The sequence below is a fragment of the Chaetodon auriga genome, chromosome 20 (genome assembly GCF_051107435.1).
Source record: "Chaetodon auriga isolate fChaAug3 chromosome 20, fChaAug3.hap1, whole genome shotgun sequence".
Lineage (NCBI taxonomy): Eukaryota > Metazoa > Chordata > Actinopteri > Chaetodontiformes > Chaetodontidae > Chaetodon > Chaetodon auriga.
The window spans coordinates 5,930,001-5,952,812 of NC_135093.1; the positions used below are offsets into that span (position 1 = coordinate 5,930,001).

The 22,812-nt window shown below is 44.5% G+C and overlaps 1 protein-coding gene across 5 annotated transcripts in view; it reads left to right on the forward strand.

Moving 5' to 3' along the window:
- The window catches only part of usp54b (ubiquitin specific peptidase 54b), a 52,315-nt gene that overhangs the window by 4,760 nt on the left and 24,743 nt on the right, over window positions 1-22,812 (forward strand). For 4 of the 5 annotated variants that reach the window (XR_013079330.1, XR_013079329.1, XM_076760775.1 and 1 more), the window contains exons 2-6: window positions 4,858-5,448; window positions 13,689-13,781; window positions 19,842-19,976; window positions 21,417-21,530; window positions 22,153-22,235. Coding sequence is in view for 3 of the 5 variants with exons in the window: in XM_076760775.1 (XP_076616890.1) it covers window positions 5,293-5,448; window positions 13,689-13,781; window positions 19,842-19,976; window positions 21,417-21,530; window positions 22,153-22,235 (581 nt within the window). In the remaining 2 variants the exon portion in view is untranslated. Of the gene's footprint in view, window positions 1-4,857; window positions 5,449-6,551; window positions 7,053-13,688; window positions 13,782-19,841; window positions 19,977-21,416; window positions 21,531-22,152; window positions 22,236-22,812 lie in introns of those variants that run through there. The other variant, XM_076760777.1, reaches the window with a different exon arrangement.

A 22,812-nucleotide genomic window follows, 5' to 3' on the forward strand; every position in this document is an offset into this window, starting at 1 on the left:
TTAGTAGCAACAGTTTGGGAAAGACTGTTTCCTGTTTCAACAGCACAGTGCCCTTGTGCACAAAACCAGGTCCATAAAGACGTGATTTTTCCCAGTTTGGTGTGGGAGAACCTGACTGGAGCAAACTCCTGCAGCCAGATCTCAACATCTGGAAGGCTTGAATGTCTCCGTGGGTTTAATGGTCTTCACTTTGTTTGGATGTCCACATACTTTTGGCCATACGCTGTGTTTTGGAGCAGTGGTTCTAACCCCAGGACTCAGGAGCTCCCAGTGGGCTGTAAGACAAATCAATGAAAGACAAGAGAGGATATTAGAACTTACAGTCGTTGTGCTTCTCAAATTATGTCTAGTTTTTCTCTAACTTTGCTTTTTGGTGAAATACTGGATAGAAAAACAATCCAAGTAAAACAATCTGACAGTGGAGCATCACTATTTGTCTTGGCTGCTCACAAGTCATAGATATATGAAACCTGTGACACGGTGTCGCAATGAGATGTTACTTTAAAGGGTCACCAGCTAAAATGTTGGTACTCTAATATTCCCATCCTCATTTATGGGGTAATTGTAATTGTAAGATGTGCAGGAGTTCCCAGCTTTTCCGATATGATAACATCATGCTCCACATACTTGGATGGAAACCCAGCTGTTCCATTAGAGACGACAGTCTCAAGCTAAAACCAAACCCAAGGAGAGATAAAATGAATTTATGTAAGAATGTACCACCAAAACATCCTTCTCATGTTCTTTCCAAAGCACAGAGAGACATGATCGCGGGGGGGGGGATGAGAAAGAGAGCGAAAAACATGAAAAATAAATCACGGAAGATGGAAAGAACGCTTGATCCGTGTGTCCTGTGCGGTGCCACAGCTCTCGAATGTTGATTCGACGTGGCGGCAGAAAGACTGACGGATGTTTTCGCTGAATGTTTACATTAATCGCAGAGATGCGGTTCGGAGAGGAAGCGTCACAGTGCCCCCCGGGGATCGAACAGGCATCCAGCCATCCTTCAGATTCTGTCCAGACGTTCTGAAGAGAAAAGACAGAGGTGAAAGGGGAAGCAGCGGGTTGGATAATGAAAAGGTAAAGGTGGGAAATGCAGTAGTAGTAGTAGTAGTAGTAGTAGTAGTAGTGGTGACAGATTAGTGGAACCATGAAAACAGCTGTGTGTCCTCAATGCTCCCAGCTGTGCCCTTCCTGGCTCTTATTGATCCACAAGTAATCATCTGCTGTCACACTGACACACACATTCATTTGGATACAAACTGAGAGAGACCACTGTAGCGCCCACACCCATCGCTTCGAAGTTCGACGTAACACCAGAGTCAGACTTTACTTCATTAAGTTTTTTAGGAGTCAGATAAAATGTTCTTTCTCATCATTCGGCATCAGATATACAGACAGTGTCTGCTTGTTCCAGTGATTTGTTGCAGCGATGTCACGCTTATTGTGAGTAAAACTAGAAAGTTACTAGAAAAGAAAGAAGCTCCTTTAAATTCAATACAGACTGATACACTGATATCAAAACTCACATAATAGGCTGCTTTTGTCAAACTTCTTACTTTTTAAAGGATAAAGTCTCAATAGTCTTTCAGTGCATCTGTTTGTGCCCCAGTGCCACTGGTTCCCAGTGGCACTGGGGCACATAGATCATTAAAAAATTTACAGATATTTAGTTTAATTTTTTTTTTTTTTTTTTTTAAAAAGGTCAGTAATTTCTTAAAACAGTGGTGCACTGTCATTTACTCAGATGTCAGTAAGTAGTACATTTGTTGGGGACTATTTTGAGCGGCGGATTAATACACATTTTGGTGCTCTAGTGAGTGTTTCCAGCAGCAGGATGGTTTATTAGGGACTGACTTAAAGTGAACTACAGCGGCCTTGTTCTGTAATGAAGGAACATGTCACTCAGTGCAGCGGTGTGGCTCATTGATGTTTTTTTAATAGTTTTTGGGCAACAATGGGGCTCTGTGGCCTCGAGGAATAAGTTATATCAGGCTTTGGCTACACACACAATACTTTTTTGGATCGATTTGCTGATGATTTGGGTCTTTTCAAGGGCTTTATTGGCAAGAAGAAAAATATCGACTATCAACAGAGTTATCCTGTAATTAGTAAATCATTGTTGTGGTCATTTTGAGCTTGTAGTTGTTGTTGTTGTTGCACTGATTAGCATGAATAGAATAGAAGGGGACAAAATGTTAGAAATACCTGTCAGTATAATGCATGCATGGCAAAGACACCAGAAACCTTAAGATCATAAGAAAAGTTTAAAATAAAGTTCTGAGGCTTTAAATAATGCAGGTTTTTCCTCGCTTACTGCTGAAGTATATAACCATGTTAATAGTTTCTGTTTTACTTGCCAAGATTGCGATCTGGAATTTCATTTGTGGTGCGAACAGCAGTGAAAATGACATTTAAAAAGCCTCTGAGCTGCTCCTGTCAGCTGCCTTTATGGGGATGTTTCTAAAGCAGAGAGTAGTTCCAATGAAGACTGTCGACAGTGAGGTCTGTGAATTATCCAGGCGAACACACGCTTCTGTTTAGTCTTTCAAACATAATTTATGCTGTGAGCAACACAAACAAAATTCAGTTCACCTTGACTGTATCAAGTTGGCAGCAGAAAGTGATTTTTTTCTTCCTAATTTTGGTGTATCAGCCCTTTAAGTCTAAACTAAACCTGGTCCTGATTCTAAACCTGACCCTCGATCCACATCCTGACCCTTGAAGAAGTCAGGGGATCCCTTTGTGACACCCTCCCAGTGCTTAAAGTTAAACTGGCATCGATTTCCGTCGGCTTAGGAGATGCAGCCACATACATGAAGACACACAAACGTTGTGTCTGAGTCTGGACGTACAGCCGGGGTCCTCACCTCAGCATCTCACGTGGAAAATGTCTTTCGTGTGCGGTCGCTGTCTGGACTGCGACCACAGGTTCTGGTTTCCTTATGCCTGCCAGCGCAGGGTCAGGGAGTTTGATTGACTTGTGCCTTGACTCACTCTGGCTTCCAGGAACTCTCCACCATCAATACACATCATCATCACTCGCCAGCCGTGTGTGTGTGTGTGCGTGTGCGTCTGTCTGTGTGTGCGTCTGTCTGTGTGTGCTTTCTCAACCAGTGCAGCACAGTGTGTCTCTCAGTTAAATCACATGGTTCGGCTTTTCCCCCGCGTGCCTGCTGCTTGGCCTATTTCCATGGTAACTAGCCGAAGATGTGGGGACACACTCACACACACAAACACACACATTAACACACACACACATACAGGCCACATAAACAGCGCTTGTGCGAGGGCTTGCCAGAGCAATCTCGGTTGTGTGTGGCTGTAGGGTGCAGTCAGAGAGAGGATGTGTGATCACACACTCCACACAGGCTCAGCAGGAGACACACGCTTGCACACACACACACACACACACACACACACACACACACACACACACACACACACACACTGTATGCTGAGACAGAAGCTCAGGATGCTGTGCTGTAGAGGAAAAATGGCACACAGGGGCATGCCAGCCAAATCCCTTTATAAATCCTCTGGCAATTTGGATTTGTTTGTTTATAGATGAATGTATTGAATGTGAATTTCTGTGTTTTTCATGTGCATCGATCAATCGATGGATAGATAGATAGATAGATAGATGGATGGATAGATAGATAGGTAAGTGCTGGAGTTTGTCAGTATGCGGTAGGACTGTGTGACGAGTGGACGAACTGACATTGCAATGTTGCAGTTGCATAATGTTTCCTTCCTGCCTCTCCCTCACCATCCTTGTCACGACGTCTCCCGTACCTCCATCCCACCCCCTCGTCACCCCACCCTGCCACCCCAGTTCCATGTGGCCATCACCATAGCGACAGCCCACGCCGCTCGCTGCAGCATCCCTGTGCCCTCTGGCCTTTCGCCAAGGGGGTGCTGTGGCGGCAACGCAGCCCGGCAAACAGGCGAGGGAGCTATGCCAAAAGTGGGGAAGCTATAGGGGAAGAGAGGGAGGGAAGGGTGGTGGGGTTGAGGGGTGGGGGGGGGCACTGCGGATCTGTTAGCTACTGCCCTGTGGTGTTATGCAACTTCATGTACACACACCCACGCACGCTTACTGTAGGGTGACAAACACACACAGGATGCCTCTTTTTTTCTCAGACACACTCACTCACACACAACCACACACACACACACACACACACACACACACAAAAAAAACACACACACACACATCCGGAAGCTCTATAGCAAGCATAAGCTCCTGATAATGTCCCTAAGTACCGATTACGACATGACATAACAGATTTCTCCGAGCAGTCCCTGTGTCATATCGCTGATGCAGTGTTACCCTGACTAACGATGTTGTGTTCATGTGATGATTTTCATGATTCTTGGTGTGAAAGCGATGAAATATAAGTTTAAATGAATCAATTTGTGGCCACTAGGGGGCAGAAGAACATCAAAACTTCCTTAGCTTCAATATTTTTAATGGATAATTTGTTAGCAAACTTCAAGCGGACACAGAGCAACATAAGCTTCCCTTTAGTGTTGTGTTTCTTCCCACCAAACCAATGAAAGTCCAACGTTCCCTTTTTGCTCTGTTTTGGTCTCCACCAACTTCTGAGAAAATCATCTCTTTAACTGTTTGAGTTTTAATCTGTGCAGCTAACAATGTTTATACTACTGTTGGAGCTCTCCATATGTGGTTTATTGTGCAGAATGTACAGTTAACCCCTCAAAGATTTTTTTTTTATTGTGTTTAAGCAGTTTTTGCTAACACTGTTGTGTCTGTTGGTGTCAACATGCTGAAGGCAGCTCTTGCAAGCTGTTTTGGTTGAGACGACCTAACGTGTTGGTCTTTGTGTCTTACAGGCAAAGTGAAAGAAGAGACGCATCGAAGGAGTCCGCACATGGGACATCAACGTTTGTCTGACCAATCTGCCAAGGGACGCTTTGGACACGCTCTCATGTCCTCTAACACAAACTGCTAAATCCAAGGAGCTAAATAAAGAACAACAAAAAAGCCGACCGCTGGCTCCAGCAAGTGGACAGATTTTAAAGTAAAAACACGGCTGGAGAGGGGGAGGGTTGTATGGGTGCCAAATCCCCATCCAAGACACACCGCATCTCCCCGATCTGCCACTGCCGCCTCCCTCCTCTTCCTCCCTCCATTTCCTCCTCCTCCTCGTCTGCCCTTCCCTCATTCTCCCTCGTTCTCTCTCATGGGAGTGACATAGAGGCCGTCGTTTGGTCTGCTGCCCCACCCCTTCCCCGCCTCGCCGTGGAAACGGGGCCGTCCAGGTAGTGATGTCGTGGAAGAGGAACTACTTTGCGTCGGGTGGCGGAGCGGTAGGCGGGGTGCAGGGGCTGGTGACCCCGAGAACCATGACCTCTATCGCACCCAGCAAAGGCCTGAGCAACGAGCCGGGACAGAACAGCTGCTTCCTGAACAGCGCTCTGCAGGTCAGTCGGATAACCACACACACATGCATGCGCGCACACACACACGTTCAGGGCAGTCAGAAAGCATTAATGGAGGTAACGTGTTCCAAGTGACATTTTTAGGTCTTGACTGGTCAAGTCAGTCACCTGACCTCAGTCCACCGCCTTATGACAACTATTGGTAGTTGGGTGTGTTTAACCAAAGCAATTTTCATGAAAGTAAAAGAAAAACATTGCACAGTTTTGCCATATTTTATTGCCAGTTTTATTACCAATTTTACTACCGTTTTTATTTGCCAATAAAAATGTCAAAGCTACAGTATTCTGAGCCTTTTGGACAGTTTAGCGAGTGCAAACGTTTTCTAAACTTGAAGACCAGGCGTAGGCCAAAAAGCCTCTGACAGAAGCGAGAAGCGAAGGTGGCTGCAGTGCAGGCCTCACAAGAGGAAACCAAGCGTCGGCTGAAGTCTGTGGACCGGAGAGTCACTGAAATATTAAAGATGATGACTTAATTTGATTTTATGTCACTTTAACTTGTCCAATTACTTTCTATCCCCTAAACGTGGACAAATGTGGAAAAGGGGACACAGTTCCTGGACTGATTATGTGATGAGGGTGTGAATATGCTGAAAATCAGGATTTTAATCTTAAAGTCATTGTCTCATTACATGCCCTGTGCGCTGGAGCTAAAAACACACCCTTCCATGCTAAAACGACGTCAAAATACAAGCTTTTACACCTAAAAATGCGCATTTTCAGTGCTCTGCCAATGGTATTGGGCTTGATAGTGACAGTTATAGTGTTGGACCGAAGCTGTGTGTCTCATACTCTGTCATTGTAATGTCGAAGGCTCTTAGGTGTGTGTGTGTGTGTGTGTGTGTGTGTGTGTGTGTGTGTGTGTGTGTGTGTGCATTGTTGTAAACGGATGCTACTTTCTAATAAGGCATGCTTTAAAAAGGGTTAGTGTCCATAGTGTAGTGATTTGCACAAAATGCACAATGCTAACACACACTCATGCAACCACAGTTCTCATGCCCCCCCCCCTCCTCTTCAATGCTAACACACACTCATGCAACCACAGTTCTCATTCCCCCCCCCCAGTAAATTGATATTTAAGCACGGGCAGGGATGAGATTAGGACCATATTAAGGGGTGTTTGCGTGTTTCGGTGGGTTTTGGCACTGCTGCCAGTCTGGCTTCAGTGTGGACATCAGTCTGTGTGTGGAGATGCTTACACTGCGCTGCTACTGCTGCATCTCCTCTCTCTCTTTACACACACACACGAACACTCGCTTCCCTCCTCCCAAGACTTCCAGCTGGCACAGACATACCTTCTGTACACACACACACACACACACACACACACATAAATGCCTCTTGACTACTGGCTTGAGAGAGAGAGAGAGAAAGGGAAGAGGAGAGAGCAGTTGGGGTAAGCTGAGGAGGGAGGGGGTGATGAAGCAGAAGCTTAGGGAGAGTTGAAGCGAGCAGATGAGAAGAAGAAAAGTTGCTGAAGGAGGAGAAGAGAAGAAAGAGGGATGAGGAGTATACAGTATGAAAAAACTGAGGAGAGGACCAAAGGGGATACCGCCGGGAGAAAGAGTGGAATTAAAGAGTCAAATAAGGTAGGAGCAAAAAAAAAAAAAAAAAAAAAAAAAAAAAAGAGTGTTTGTGTTAAGGAGGAGGAGGGAGGGAGGGAGGGAAGGGTGCGGAGGAGGAGGGAGGGACGCATGAAAAGACAAAGAGAAGGACACAAAGTTTATTTGTGAGATGAAGAAAACGTCTCAACAAAGGCATGCAAGGTGGCTTCAACGGGGAGAGAAGTGGGCCACTTCAAGGACAGACACACACATGTACACACACATGCACACACACACACACACACACACACACACACACACAGAGGCGAGAGGATGCTGAACAGGACACAGACGCCTGACGATGAACTGAGGGGTTTGAGATGCTATTTGATGCTGCTGATATGCAGATTTCTGTGTGTGTGTTTTCATGTGTGCATGTTTGTTTATATTATCCTAATAGATTAAAACAGCGTGTGTGTGAGCACTTAGCATGAGGTGAAGTATACGGGGTCAAACTTCAAGCTTAGGGTCGATTCGCTCTATCAGCAGGACAGCTGTGACTTTTATTGTTGATTTATTTGTTCACTTTGTCTATAAAATGCGTAAACGTTAAACAGTGAAATATGTCACATTTTCCCGGAGCCCAGGGTGACGTCTTGAAATTGCTTGATTTGTCAAACAGTCCAAAACCCGAAGATATTCAATTTACAGCGATACAAAACCAGAAAACAGCAAATCCTCACATTTGAGAAGCCGTGAGCATCAAATATTTTCTGTTTTTCCTTGAAAAATGACTTTTTTGGTGATTTATCGACTTTCAAAATTGCTGTCAACAACCCACAGTTTCTAAGAAGCCTCTGCAGTGTTCCCACCTCACTGCACTTATTGATAGTAAGTGAAACACTCTCTGCTACTTCCTGGCCCCTAAGGGGCCCTTGGGCAAGGCAGTTAACCCCCCGCTGCTGCAGTGGAGCTGCAGGGTGGCAGCAGCAGCGGCAGCAGTGATGGTTGTTCTGTGTGAACGTGTGAAATTTAATGAGAGCGAAGGAAGGTGCTGTGAGGTGACGCGTGTGTCGCTCAGCAACTTTTCACCGTGTAAACACAGGTGAAAATAAAATAGCTGAAGGAGTCATGGAGTACGCAGAAACACATGGGCTCACTCACCCAGCAGCATCTGTGTGTGTGTGTGTGTGTGTGTGTGTGTGTGTGTGGAGAAGAAAGACTTGAAAATGGAAAATGAGCATGAAAATGAGAATACCTCGTTCACTTACACTCCACAAGATGTTAGCATCCAAAGTTTTCTGGAGTGTCGTGTTGCCCAAAGCGAATCTTAACTGAACTGAAAAGTTTCACAGTCGTACGCATTTAGCTGTGCTTTTTAAACATAAATACAGATTAAAGGACATTAGAAAAAGAGGTGTTGATGAATCTGGATTGACTCGGGCGCAATCACACGACTGAGGAAGCCACAATCTCCCGCAGTGAGCAAATAAACAGAAGTCTGAATTATCTGACAGAGCAAAAGAGACTCAAAGATGCATCAGTGTGACTGAGCCATGAGGCCGGATCATTTTCATTATACAGCACGTTTGCAGCTGTCAGGCTCCACTGCAGCAATCCTGTCTCCAAGAAATTGCATTTATAGGCGTTTATATGGTGTTAAAGAACGCACCTGACGCGTCTCAGGATCGTTGATGCTGAATGCGAAGTGCTCACCGACGATGTATTTCATTTGTTTTTATTTACGACAAAATGTCCCCAATTTTGTCGCCTGAACCCTGGAGGGTAAACTCTGGTGTCACATCCTGCTCTGTGAACGTCCACCATCCTTGTGACTTGCAGCATGATACATAAATGCAGCTCTGCATTAATTAAAAACAACAGCGCCTCTGAACATAATCCAGGCAGAGATTACGCTTGCCATCACAGCGTAATTGGGAAAACAGCTTCAGTAATATGGAAACATAATTTCTAGGAGACGGGGTTGCGCTGCAGCTGAATGAACGCCAAGAAAACACTGATTGACATTTTCCAGCCTTATTGCTGATGGTCTGCATTAACGTTTCTGTGAGAGACACAGTAAAGGGTTCGGCACTGTGCGCTGCATAGACTGAGTCTGAGCAGCAGTGCAGGATTGAGCAGGAAGTTAAGAAAATCAGTTGTAATGTTTCTGGTGGGTGATGCAGGTTGCAGAGAAAGAGGCTTTTATATATACTCAGCAGTCAGGGGTGCAGTGTAGCACCCCTGTAAGTACATGTACTCATGTACTTCAGTATACTTTTGAGGTACATTTTGGAGGCAAATATTGCACTTTTTCCACTTTTCACTTCATTTATTTGGTACCTTTAGTTGCTAGCTACTTTGCAGGTTCAGATTAATTCAGATTAATATAAAAATAAATAAACTAGTAGGTTATGATGTACAGTACTAATGAGCCCCACCTTTACCAGGTGCAGCATTGACAAACATGTCAATGCATCAATCATTATAACGCAGTCGTATTTTATTCTGAAAGGGGCCGTTCTGTGCTTTTACTTTTGGGTACTTCAAGTATGTTTTGTGCTGTTCCTTAAGTAGGATTTTGACTGCAGGACTTTTACTTCTGTCACCTCTGTTAGCAGAGGAAGAAGATACCTGGAGCAGGTGCAAAGGTCAGGGTGGAGGTCAGGTGATGATGGGGGAATAGCAGGAGTGCCATTAAATATGGACGGAAGACATTTTGACATTAGGAAAGTAGGAAAAGCGCAGGTGTGAATAATAAAATGAGTGGTGGCTGAGTTCTGTTTAGCTGCTTTAGTGTCAGCGAGATGCAGTCGCCACGTGGGGTAACAGGAGACCAGAACAGGGGGCAGGAACCAACCAGCGCAGCCAGTGGCAGCAGTGTGAGGCGGGCAGAGCAGATTATGACTGAGAGTGAGAGCTTGTCAGATCAGACAGATGCCCTTATTGTATTAATACAATCGGTGGCTTGTTAGAATGGGATTTCTGCAGCGAGAGCGATCTCAGGCTGATCAGCTGATGCACACGACCTCAGAAATGTGCCAGAAATCGCACCTGACCGTGACAGCAGCAACGTATCCTGTCATCAAAGACAGAGACTTTGTTTCTAACTCTGTTCATGCTTGTTTTCTGAAATGCTGAAAGAAAAATGTCCTTTTATATTAATCTATCTACATAATAAGACAATAAGACTTTATATTAAGGGACACACATGCCTTATTTTTCCCTCAATAGCTCCTAATTATGCTTATTGATAGTAAGAAAGTCAGTTATTGTACATGAATTACAACCTTAGTGCTTAGGAGTGAGTCATAAAGTCACTATGCTGCTAATACACATGCTAATCAACAACTAGTAACTAATATAAAGTTTTACAATAAAGCTATATAATAAAGGGTTTGTAAGTCTCAAACTAATGGCTGTATTTATGTGTATTAACATATGTATTGTATCAATGTATTTATGCTATTATTAAGCCATTCATTAAAATAAATGATTTTTTTTAGCTCTATATCAGGAAAGTACCTCCACTGGACAGTTTTTACTTCACATATTTGACCTGCAGAGCATCAGGAGCAGAATCACCACACACACACACACACACACACACACACCCACACTCCCACACACACACACACACACACACACACACTCACACACACACACACACACACACACACACACACAGACACGCTAATTAAAACTTAACTAACACAGCCTGTTTTTACTGTAAAATATGAGTAAGTAGAACTTTAAAGCAGGACTGTGTCACTCCTCTAAGATCAAATAACTCATTGTTCCTCTTGCAAATGAATTTATATAATAAATATGATAAATAAATCCTTGTGTGACCTGTAGCTTGTGGGCTAATGTTAGCAAACTTTAGCACTCTTCTCTGCTTGTGTCACTCTCAGAGGAATGAAGATCTCTATCTCCTGTTTGTTTGCAGTCGTACCTCTCCCTAATCTGGTCTTTGTTACGTGTCTGAGCAGGTCTCGCTCAAGCAGAGGTCTCGCTCTGAAGTCTCGCGAGAGTTGAGTTGTTATAGGAAGACATCGATGGAGACGTGACTGAGAGTTGGAGAGCGGAGTGAAGAGTTTGTTGTGTTGGAGTGCAGAAAGCGTAACTTAATGTTTTCTTAAAGTATTTCAGTCTCGTGGCTCAATATTCAGATTGGGAAAGTCTCTTCTCACGAGACTTCAGAACTGTAAGGTTGTTACCATAATGTTGTCCAACACTTAGAATAACAATCTGAGTCTGTCAGTGGTAAAATCAAACACTTTAATGGACGTGCATTGACGCCTGGAGGGATTACATTGCTGGCCGTTCTGTGGCTGCAGCGCTCTTCCTCCATACTGGACCAGTATGTCATCCCCTTTAGTCGTTTATACACCTTTAAATATCTCTGCAACTTCCACGACCACCCCCTCCAATCAGACGCTGACTTTCCGCATCCAGTATCATTGTTCAGATTTACCTTCAACTCAAATTGCAGTGAGAAAAAGCTGCTGGAAGATGATGACTTCCTAAAAACATGAGCCGATGAGCTCAGTTTCCATCCCAGCTATGCTTCCATCACTTTCTGCGTTTGTCAGTCAGTTAAACCCTGGTTTCTTCTCTCCGAGATGCTCCTGCAGATAAAACGAGAGGAGGAGGAGGAGGAGGAGGAGGAGAGAGAGGGAGAGAGAGAGAGAGAGACGGGTGATACAAATGGAAGAAGAGAAAGAGATAGAAGGATGTGTTTAGAGGAGGAGAAAAAGAGATAAATAGACAGACAGCTGCTGATAAAGAGAGATGGGCATGGAGCGAGTGTGCCCTCCTTGTGGCTGCTGCAGTGCTGTGCAGGGAGCCGATTCATCACGACCAAATAAACTACAGCGAGAGAGGAGGGGGAAACAGAAGAGGGGGGGAAAGGTAGAGCGCATACACCCGCGTCAGCATGCAGTCTGTCATCCTCCGCCCCCTCTTTCCTCCACCTATCACTCTCTCCTTAACACACACACTGTGCAGACGTGTATTGCTACACTTGCCAAACATATTGGTTTTGTGTGTGTGTCTGTGTGTGTGTCTGTGTGCATACTGCGAGTGTGTGTGAGTGTGTGTGTGTGGTCCTGTGCACCAGTGCTGCAGATCTCAGTCGAAGCCTTAGGGACAGTGTTGTGTCAATATTATCTTTCAGCATGCTGAATGAATGTACTAAGAGCTCTCTCCTCTAATTGTGCACTAGAGAGAGAGAGAGAGAGGAGGACGTGAGGAGGTCTGCCTCATGCAGTCCACTTCTACTTCTACTAGTTTTCATGTGCTCTTCCTCTTCTGTTCTGGTCGTTTTCCGTTCGCTGAATATGCACAGAGTAGAAAACGCACTCAGTGGGAGCTGAAAATGGATGAAAGGCCGCACTGAGCTGCGGACTCGACCGTCTGCGACCGTCTCGCATTACAGGAAGTCATTTGATTCAGTGTTTGTGTAACAAAAAAAAACAAACTTCGACAGCGACAGGAAATTGATTAAGCATCGTGGTTGTCCCTCTAAATCTACGTATGAATGCGAGTCACTGTCCAAAGCATCCAAAGACATGACATCAACATCAACAACATCACTGAAAATATCACAGAGCCGCTTCACCATTTCCAGCCCGACATGTGACTGAATGGAGCTTTGTGATCTCAGTTACTGCGTAGATTTAATTCATTCTGCTTGTTGGCTGTTGATGGACGTCAGCCGCTGAGCAGAGAAGCTGAATTTGATTTTGACATCTGAGATTTGACATTTGAAGTATTCACATGCTTTGCTGAAGTAAAAGTAATTATACTCCACTACAAGAAAAGTCCTGCTTTCAAAACCTTACTTAAGTGGAAGTATGTAAGTATTATCAGCAAAATTTAGTCAAAGTATCCATAGTAGAAGTACTCATTCTGCAGTAAAATGTGTCCTGTCAGAGTTTTACTGTTATATCTGATGCTTTTGGATTAATATTACTGCTGCATTAATGTTGCATTTTACTGCTGTAGATGTTTGAGGATGAGCTACTTTAAATGCTGATGTCCAGTTTAATCTACAGCAGTGCATCATATTCTACAAGATCATCACATGTTTGTAGTGTTGCTGTCCTGTGGGAACCACGTATCTCTAAGAAAGTCATAAAAAGTAAAAAGTACAATATTTGCCTCTTAGATGTAATGAAGTAGAAGTATAAAGCTGCAGAAAACGGAAATACTCAAGCAAAGGACAAGTACCTCGAATCTGTACATAAGCGCAGCACTTGAGTAGATATGGTTACATTTCACCCCTGCATGGCCCCTCGTCATGATAACTTTTCCTCTCAGATCTCATCTGTCAGTCGCTATTTCTGACCGCCGCGCGCCAGGAAAGCATGCTGTGTTGCTGTGGCAACCGTGAGCTGTCACGTCACCAATCTCAGCTGCACGGCTGCATATTTAACAGGGTGTTAAAAATGGCGATTCCAACGTTTATTGCTTTTTTTCTGGTTGAAAACGTGATATAACATCATCGCTAGAACTAGAAGCTGACGTGTCCTGTGTCAACCTTGGACTGAGGGAACCGCTGATCCAGATTCAGGGCGTATTTTTGATGTGTAAACTCATAAAACTGCATTGAAATCCCAGTTGGAGTAAGTACGTTTTTTCCTCTGTGTGTAATCGTGTGTGTGTTTCGTCTCTCAGGTTCTTTGGCACCTGGACATCTTCCGCAGAAGCTTTCGACAGCTGACCACACACAAGTGCATGGAGGACTCGTGTATCTTCTGCGCTTTAAAGGTAAAAAGCAGCACACTTCACGCTCAGACGTGTTCAGCCTCTTTCCCTTCGTTCCTTCCATCTCTTCATCCTGAACACACCTGCTGCCGGGGGAGACCGACCTCCTAATAAACACAGCGGGGGAGATTCTTGCCGCGGGTTATGCAGCCGCTCTCCAATACTTCTGATTGCTTGTTTCAAGAAAGGAGAAACAGCATTCCCACACAGAACGAAGAGGAGTGCCGGCTTCATTTATACACTGCAAACAGTGAATTATATATGTGTGCATATTATAGCATGCCGCTGCGTCTCTATCTGCTATTAATCCCTTTGTTTTAGCTTTCCTTTCTTTCCTCTCTCTGTTACTTTGTTTCTTCGCTCTTTAACATCTTCACTTCTCTTTTCCCTTTTTTCTAAACTAAACTCTCCTTCTTGTGCTTTTATTCAAAATACTCTGCTTCAACGCAGGAGGAAGACTTTTTCTCTTCCTTCTTCACCGTTGTCACACACACCATGCGCTGTGCATCAGACATGTTTTCCCGGTAAAGAGCGACCTCACAGGAAGCGTTCAGAAACAGCACGTGTAATTGCTTTTATAGCGTCGTCGCAGGTTGAATGGCTGTTGTGTTCCCGCGGCCGCTCAGAGAAAATAAGCGAACTGAAGATGAAGATCTGTAGCATCATGAAACCCTCATAATGAACGAGCCTTAAGCAGCTCTGTTCCAGCCATTTGTTGCATCAATGATGACAAATATATGTCTGAGCGAAGGGAGGTGTTGTGTGTAATGTGCTGTGTAGTAGTGTGTGTGTGTGTGTGTGTGTGTGTGTGTGTGTGTGTGTGTGCGTCTGTGTGTAGCAGCGTTGATGTGTGTGTTCTACACGCTGTTCTGTCTCCAGCGCTTCTCTGTAATTAATTGGCTGACTGAAAGCGCTGAGCTAGCAGAGCCCACGCTGGGAAGCTACACACACACACACACACACACACACACACACACACACCTACACGTGCACACAGATCTTACTTGCATGCTGCACACGTTAGGCTGCTACACGCATGCACCTTGTCTTACAATGCTGGGATGCGACGCACACACACACACAGGCTTGTGGGTGTGTTGTGTGTGAGTCAGCTGCGTGTGGGTGTACGTATCAAAGGTATTGTCACCGTGTTAAGTGTTCACATTTTCCTGTCAGTTTTCATTAACCGTCCTGTCACTGACTCTCAGAAACCAGCAGATGTAACGTTGTTCTTACAGTCTGTTTGTAGCTGCGGTCCCCACGGCAAAGCAGATAAAACTCTTTGAATAACCGGGCGAGACGCGCACCAAATGAACTTTAATGCCGTGTTAAATTTTCAAACGCCCATTTTGGAGAACCAAAGAGATAAATGATGATCGTGGGTTCTTTTATTTTGGAGGGATTGTGTGTGAATTTCGGTTTATCTGCAGCAGATAAAGACGCCCGCCATTGTAGTAAACATAAGTTCAGAGGCTGCCTGTGGCTATCCCTCTAGAAATCACTGCAACACTTTATCTCTCTCAACAGCAAAGCACTCACACACACACACACACACACACAGACGCAGATACCTGAACACACACACTGCAAGGAATAGGAAGAGAGAAGAAGAAAAAGGGAGGAAGTGGGAGAGAGGAAAAGAGAAAGATGAATGAATGTGGGAGTTGGTGTAGATTGCTCCTGTCTTCGCACTTAGAGTCGTGCGCACACACACACACACACACACACACACACACACACACACACACACACACACACACACCTCCCTCTCTTACTCACTCTGCCTCATCCCTCCCCGTTCTCCTCCCTCCTCCTCCTCCTCCTCCTCTCCTCTCCTCCCTCCCTCCCTCTCTCTGTAGGGTATATTCCCCCTCCATTCTCCTTGGCGCATTGCTGCAGTCAGCACAGCCACCATAACACACACACACACACACACACACACACACATTCACATACACTCACAGACACACACCCTATTGCTCACACAGTCCCTTTTTCCTCTTCTCTCTTTCTTTGTTTCCCTTTCTGTCTCTCTCTCTCTCTCTCCCTCTCTCTCTCAAACACACACACACACACACACACACACACACACACACACACACACACACACACACACACACACACAGCTCCCTGTCAGTACGACTGCATTACCTTTCCCATTGCCAACCCTCAGCCTGCTCACGCTCAGCCACACTCACAGACTGAAGCTGATGCTTTATAGCGTTTCCTCTCCATATGATCACAGCCATCTTCTCAAACTGCTTCAAAAATGTCAAATATGGCTTCTGAAAATTAAAATAACCAATAATAAAATGAAATAAATCTGCCAGGAAGCAGCTCCAGGAATTGTTGACTCGCCTGAATTTCACACAAATGAAGGCTTGACTTGAGATGGAAGATCCTCGTGAACTTATAGTGAACTTATCGCCGTGTTCAGCTGAAGAGTTGAAGTCCAGGCGGCCACCACAGGTGCTTCAGCCCCGCCTCCTTCACAACATGGTCACATGCTAAAAACCTGCTGTACGTCAAAGTCTGTTTCCACATCTTGGAGAGCGCTGCTCTCTCCAACATACATCTCTGAGGCTGGAGATGTATGCTGTTGTCATAATAGCATATGTGCAAAAAGTCATAGAAACCCTGTTGTGGCTCCGGATGCAATGCCTCAAGTGATGTCACATGAGTCAGCATCTGTCGGGGCTGACGACTACAAGTTTGAACGTGATAAAAATCAAGCTCCTCAGCTCTGCTTTAGCATAGCTGCTCGATGCTGCATTAGCTGCTACTAGCATAATAATGTCTGACTGAACTGTCTGCGGCGGAGTTGCATTGTGGGTAATGTAGGCGCCAGGTAAGATAAGGTAAACAGCTACATCTCTGGTTCGTCTGCATTGATTTTGAGCATTTTTTTTTTAAAATGCTCCATTGTGAGTCTGATAAAGTTATTGCAGTGCGATGCTAATTTGGTGGAATTTTGTGTTCATGTGTTGTTGTAAAGCTGTTAGAGCTGCAGTTGTTGCGTTAATTTAACATAAAGGGCCTTAACATCACTCAGTGTGGCCTTTTTCCTCAGCACTGACTGGCTTCAGGATTAATGCACTGTGTTTTTACAACTACTGCTAATTAGGAGCCTTTTCTTAACACAAGGCCATTGTGTTAACTACTGAGAGCCCTCTTGTCACCAGACGTGACGGAGCCGTTATTTTCCATCAGTGCTGCTGTCTGACTTCCACATCAGCACAAGCACAGTCTCTGACCTGCAACATTTTTCCATTTTGTTTCACATTTTTTATGTTTCTAAACCATTTAAATGCCAGTTTATGGGTGTTTCCCTCAGTCACCCTCTGCATGTAATTCTTTCCTTGTTCAGCTTATTATTGTTATTTATCTCAAACCTACAACCATTAGTATATTTTCATATTTCACAATAAAGTTTGAGTCTTTTAAGTATGAGACACTCGCTTGTTTGAAAGCGCTGCTAAAAGTTGGTGGTTTTGAAATGTTTTGTAATGCACGTATTCATTTCTCACATCACCCCTGCAGCATAACCTGCTCCTCCACCGTCCAACCAAATGTCCAGCGTGTCCCAAATGTTCATATTTTCTCTAAAACATGCCTAAAAGCTCCTCTTCCTCTGTGGTTCAGTGAGCTGCTTCCATTGCTTGCTTGTGACAAACACTCATGAGCGAGAAAAATAAATGTCGATTAATATCTGTTTTTTACTTATTTTAGCATGTTATAAGATGTTTATCACACTTCATGCTTCTGTGGATCCATTAATCAGTAACTGGTTAAAAATAGTGATCCTAGCTGGGATCAAGCATGCGTTCTTATGTCGGCTGAAGCTTTGTGCTTGAGTTCATGCTCCACGCTGATGAAGTGTGACTGTGTTAGAATATCTGTCACTTCATTCGGTGTCTCTCAGTCTTCAGGACACCTGCTGGCTTCCAGTCCAGCCGTCTAATCAGTGATTGAATTACCGCTGGGACAGAACACCAGTGGAGCACCAACCGCTGCTCCGTCATGTCACACTGACTTGTGTTTATTTCCGTCCGGGGCTGTTTTAGCGTTGGTCAAAAAATAGTTGCTCGGTTTTGCTTTTTTTTCCAGCTGAGAATTCTTACCAACAAAAAATTAGGTCATTTTTATCCGTTGGCGATCTGGAGAAAGTTGTCCATGCTTTTATCTCTCCCTCTTTAGACGTCTGCAGCTCTCTTCAGTCCTGGCTCAGGCAGTTACTCCCGCTGCCTCTGCCTGAACCCAGTGCTACTTTTGTCCTCATGTTTGGACTTAAATAACCACATTTGAAGCACAGATTAATCTGGATCAACCCACATGAGCCGCACAGTAATTTCCAAGACTACTACTGCTACTAAAGCTATTATTACTACTCGTGCAACTGCAGCTGCTGTTAAGACAATAACAATAACTACAAAGCAGTCACAGAGCACACACCTCCAGCAAGGCAACAACACAGCAAACTAAATGTGCCAAAGATTGAGAAATTGAAATCCTGCAGCTACATCCAGATCTACAGTGAAAGTGCTCTTGTTCTGGAGAAAATCTAAATCCTGTACAGGAATATTGAGTCTTTGTACACAGATGAATTGTGCAGAATTTCACTTGAGTTATGACCATATTGTGAGTCGATATGACACAAATCAACCAAATTTTATTCTGATTATGTAATGCACTTAACAGCTGAGGCAGTTAGGCTGAGGCAATGATAAAGGAAAATATATTAGTAAAGAAATTACAACTATTTTTTTAGGTCATCCAAATGTTTTACTGTATAAAATCTGCAGAATTTGTAATTTCACAGTGTTACTTGAACGCCTCACAGTTCAGGAGAGTGATTTCCAACCTGTGGGTCGGGACCTCTCCGATGGATAAATCTGAGGAGTCTCAAGGTGATTGAAAGGAAAGAAAAGAGCTAAATTTTGTATTTATCTCAAATATAGTAACATAGATATATAGACATATTTCTTTAAAGTTTCAGGGCAACATTTTGTGCTTTTATTGGGCATGACAGGAAAGGAAAGGTCCCTAATCGGACTCTGGGGACCGGCGATGTTGCTGTTTGTTACTGTCTCAACCCCAAGGCCACAAGGGCTCCTCATGACTTAATCTGCTTTCTGGACGGCTTTACCTCTTCAGGGTATGAACATTTACTCAATCTGTTGTGAGTTTTAAAGGTGGGAACTCAAAACTCATAACGGTGTCAGGTGGACACAGCTTTATTTTAAGGGGTCATCAGCAAAAAAGTTGGGAGTAAGTGGTTTTGCAGATCTGAGCTGCTGTGAAATGCTTTATAAATAAGCACATGCTGCATCCCTCCTCTCAGCACCCAATTAGTGTGAATAAATGTTCCTCCTTGCTTTGCTTTTCACCAGATGTCACATATGTGTGTCATCTAGTTTTTGAGATATCCTGTTAACTAATTGGAGAAACAAATAGGACTCAAATCACAACCTCCGTAGCAGGTGTGATAATAATAATACTAATAAGGGGTCATTATCTGCCTGTTAACAGGGTAAACAGCTCTGTCTTCTCCAAACCGACTGATCCTCCCCTTCACGCTCCGAACGCTGCCCTCAAAACACACTTCAGTGGCCTAGCTTTCTCTCCGAGCCCCCTGCAACAGTTTGATTTGGTTCCTATTTTACTGCTACAAAGCACTCTGAGAGCTGTTTTTGTCGGAGAAAAGTGCACTACAAATGCCATTTATTATTGATATGGTCTGATATCGAGGCCAGCTGTGCTGTGGCGTTTGCTTTAGTCCAGTCTGGGTTTGTTGTGCGGCACTTTAGTTGCTGACAAGTCGTCAACTAGTTCCCCTGCTTCTGTTTTATGGGTCAGTTGACAGAACACGGTGCCGATTTGCAGGACAAATGTGTTTGGAGAGTTTTGTTGAAATAAATACACAAAGACATCAATGTGTGCATGGATGCATACAGCGAGTTTAAGGGAAAGCATTTATGGCACAGTGTATATTTGTAGCAGTGAGGTAATTAATGGATTTCTGTGTGTGTGTGTGTGTGCGTGCGTGCGTGTGCGTGCGTGCAGAGTATCTTTGCTCAGTTCCAGTTCAGCAGTGAGCGTGTGCTGCCATCAGATGCACTGCGGAGCGCTCTGGCCAAGACTTTCCAAGACGAACAACGCTTTCAGCTGGGCATCATGGACGACGCCGCCGAGTGCTTCGTGAGTCTGAGACGCAACATGGCTACACGTACACACACACACACACACACACACACACACAGATACAGGAGGGTGAGGGGTTTGCCTAAAGGTTTATCTGAGTGAGCGTCTGAGGAACTCTTCACTGCAGTCAGAAATCTTCCTCTTCCACCAGAGCAACCTCAGACGAACACGTCTTTCATCCAGCGTCCCATCATGATCATGGCGTTGCGTTTAGCAGCTTTCTCTTTCCAGCTGGAGGAGACCAAAAACAGAGTTGAAGAGACTGAATATTGGACTTACATTCATGAGGTGCAGGGAACACGACACCAAGTGAATGGTGATGATGTTTATCAACTGGACACATAAATAAGCAGCTGTATCACCTTTCTAAGGCGATGACATGTCAGCGCTGCGTTCACAAGTTTCACTGCCCTCAAAGAGAGTTGAATTGTCAGGTGTTACTTATGATTTAATCTCACTACCCACAAGGCTGCAGATGTCACACACGTTCACACAGATGGCAGTAACGACTTCATTCCCGCTGCAACAATTAGTCGATTAATCGTGAGTGGAAATAAAAATGAGGTTTTTCTTGGTTTTACTGTAAATTAAACACTTTGGGTTTCAGACTGTTGGTCAAATAAAACACTTGATGACATTTTCTGGCTCATTTTTGCTTCGATATTGTGATTTTCACAGTTTTTTTTAAATCTTTTTTTCTTGATTTATTGTTGGACATTATTTTAACATTTGAAGACAGATTTGAGTTTTATGTGGAACAGCTAATACGATCCGGTCATGCCCCTCAGAACTGTATATGTAGTCTTTATTGTCATATTAGAGAAAACTTCATGCCCTTTTTCCATATATTATTAGGAATTTACTTCCTCAGAAGCATTAATTAGTGAGTGTGATACATTCCTCTCATGGTTGGTGTCTAATTTTTTCACTTTATCATTTATTAAAGAGGAAAACTAAGAAAAAAAAAATGTCATTAGTCACAAGTTTTGTTCTGTCTTTACACTTCCTCATCATCTTCTTCTCATCAGCCCTTCCTGTTGCTTCCTCTCCACCGCTTTCAGTCTCTTTCTCTGCCTCTTTCTTCCTGACTTAAAGACCTCCACTGTGTGTGTGTGTGTGTGTGTGTGTGTGTGTGTGTGTGTGTGTGTGTGTGTGTGTTTGCATGAGAGGCGCTGTCTGATCGATTGGTAGTAAATGTGTTCAGTCAGGGAATCCGTCGGCTTCTTATGAAATATAGATGCTGCTCCCACGGTCAGATTAACAAGAGCACCAACAGAGAGGAACGATCAAACACTCACACACACACACACACACACACACACACACACACACACACACTCACTGTACATATGTATCCGATATAAACAAGCACATATGCCCTCTTAGCACACAGCCCACACAAATTAATAGACGTCCACTCTGCCTTGTGTTTCTCAGGAGAACCTCCTGATGCGTATCCATTTCCACATCAGTGCGGAGAGCAGAGAGGACATCTGCACAGCCAAACACTGTATACCACACCAGAAGTTTGCCATGACGCTGTTCGAACAGGTAGGAGCTTCTTCCTGATCTGCTGCAAGGTTCACTTTTGTGGCTTGGATTAAAAAAATAACCGTCCACACCGAACGGCAACGCTGAAAAATGAAGGTGGAAGCGCCAAAAGTGTGGCCATATGTGGCTGGCTCCCAATGTGTGTCACTCCCCATAGACCCCCATAGTACATGCTCAACTTTACAGCGGAAACAAACACGTTAACAGCCAGGTGTTTTGGCCTCTAAAGCTAATTTCCATGTTCATAACAGCTGCACAGGAGGTGATGTTTTATATAACTCACTCATGTAAATAATATTATGGCTTGAAGTTCTGCATAATTATGGGCAAAGCTGCTTTGAGTGACAGCTAGCTGCTAGGTCTCAGCAACCAGGCTTCATTTGGCCCGCCTGAGCTCCACCCACGCTCCATCGCTTTGCCCACTTCTCGATCAGCCAGGAGTTCGGCTGACTCAGGCGGTGCCAAGATGTGGACAGCCGGAGCTTCACAGTGGCTCCTCAGAAACCTGTGGGTGATGTCACGGAGTCGGCGTCGGTGTTTTGTACAGTCTATGAGCCTCACACCAGCGTTTTAAAGAGCACGACGCCCTGCGATCAATCTGAAAATGTGTTTGTGTTCGCAGTGTGTGTGTAACAGCTGTGGAGCCACGTCAGACCCCTTGCCCTTCATTCAGATGGTTCATTACATCTCCACTACATCCCTCTGGTAAGACCAGACACACACCTACACACACACTCAGCACACGCACATACACACACTGCAGTAAATCTGGCAGCAAGCTGAGGCTGGGTGGCAGTAAAGGAAGGTACAGCGTGTTCTCTTCTTCTCTGCGCGGGTCCCCGCTGAACACTGAACTGTGAGCGCACACACACACGCACACACACACATAATGCACACACACATAATGCACACACACGTGTATGTTCATGCATATGCAAGGGGCAGGTGAGCTTGCGCATGATGGCATGTTCAGGTAGACATTAGCGCGCAGGTGAATGCACACGCAGGAGAGGTGTGTGTGCGCGTCCTCGGAGCTGTTACATAAAACTCGCACACGTTCTCAGTCAATGAAATAAGGAACAGGGGAAGTAATCAATCAGCTGTTTGATTCAGTGGACCCAGGGGGCGGCATAAATCTATAAGTGGAACAGTGGGTCGGAAAGACTGCGAACGAGGGGGAAATAAGAGGATATATCACTCCGTATCCCTTTTGGAAATGGAACGCGGCGGAGGAAATAGAGGGATGAATGGGGGGCAAAAGTACAAATAAACACACTGTGTC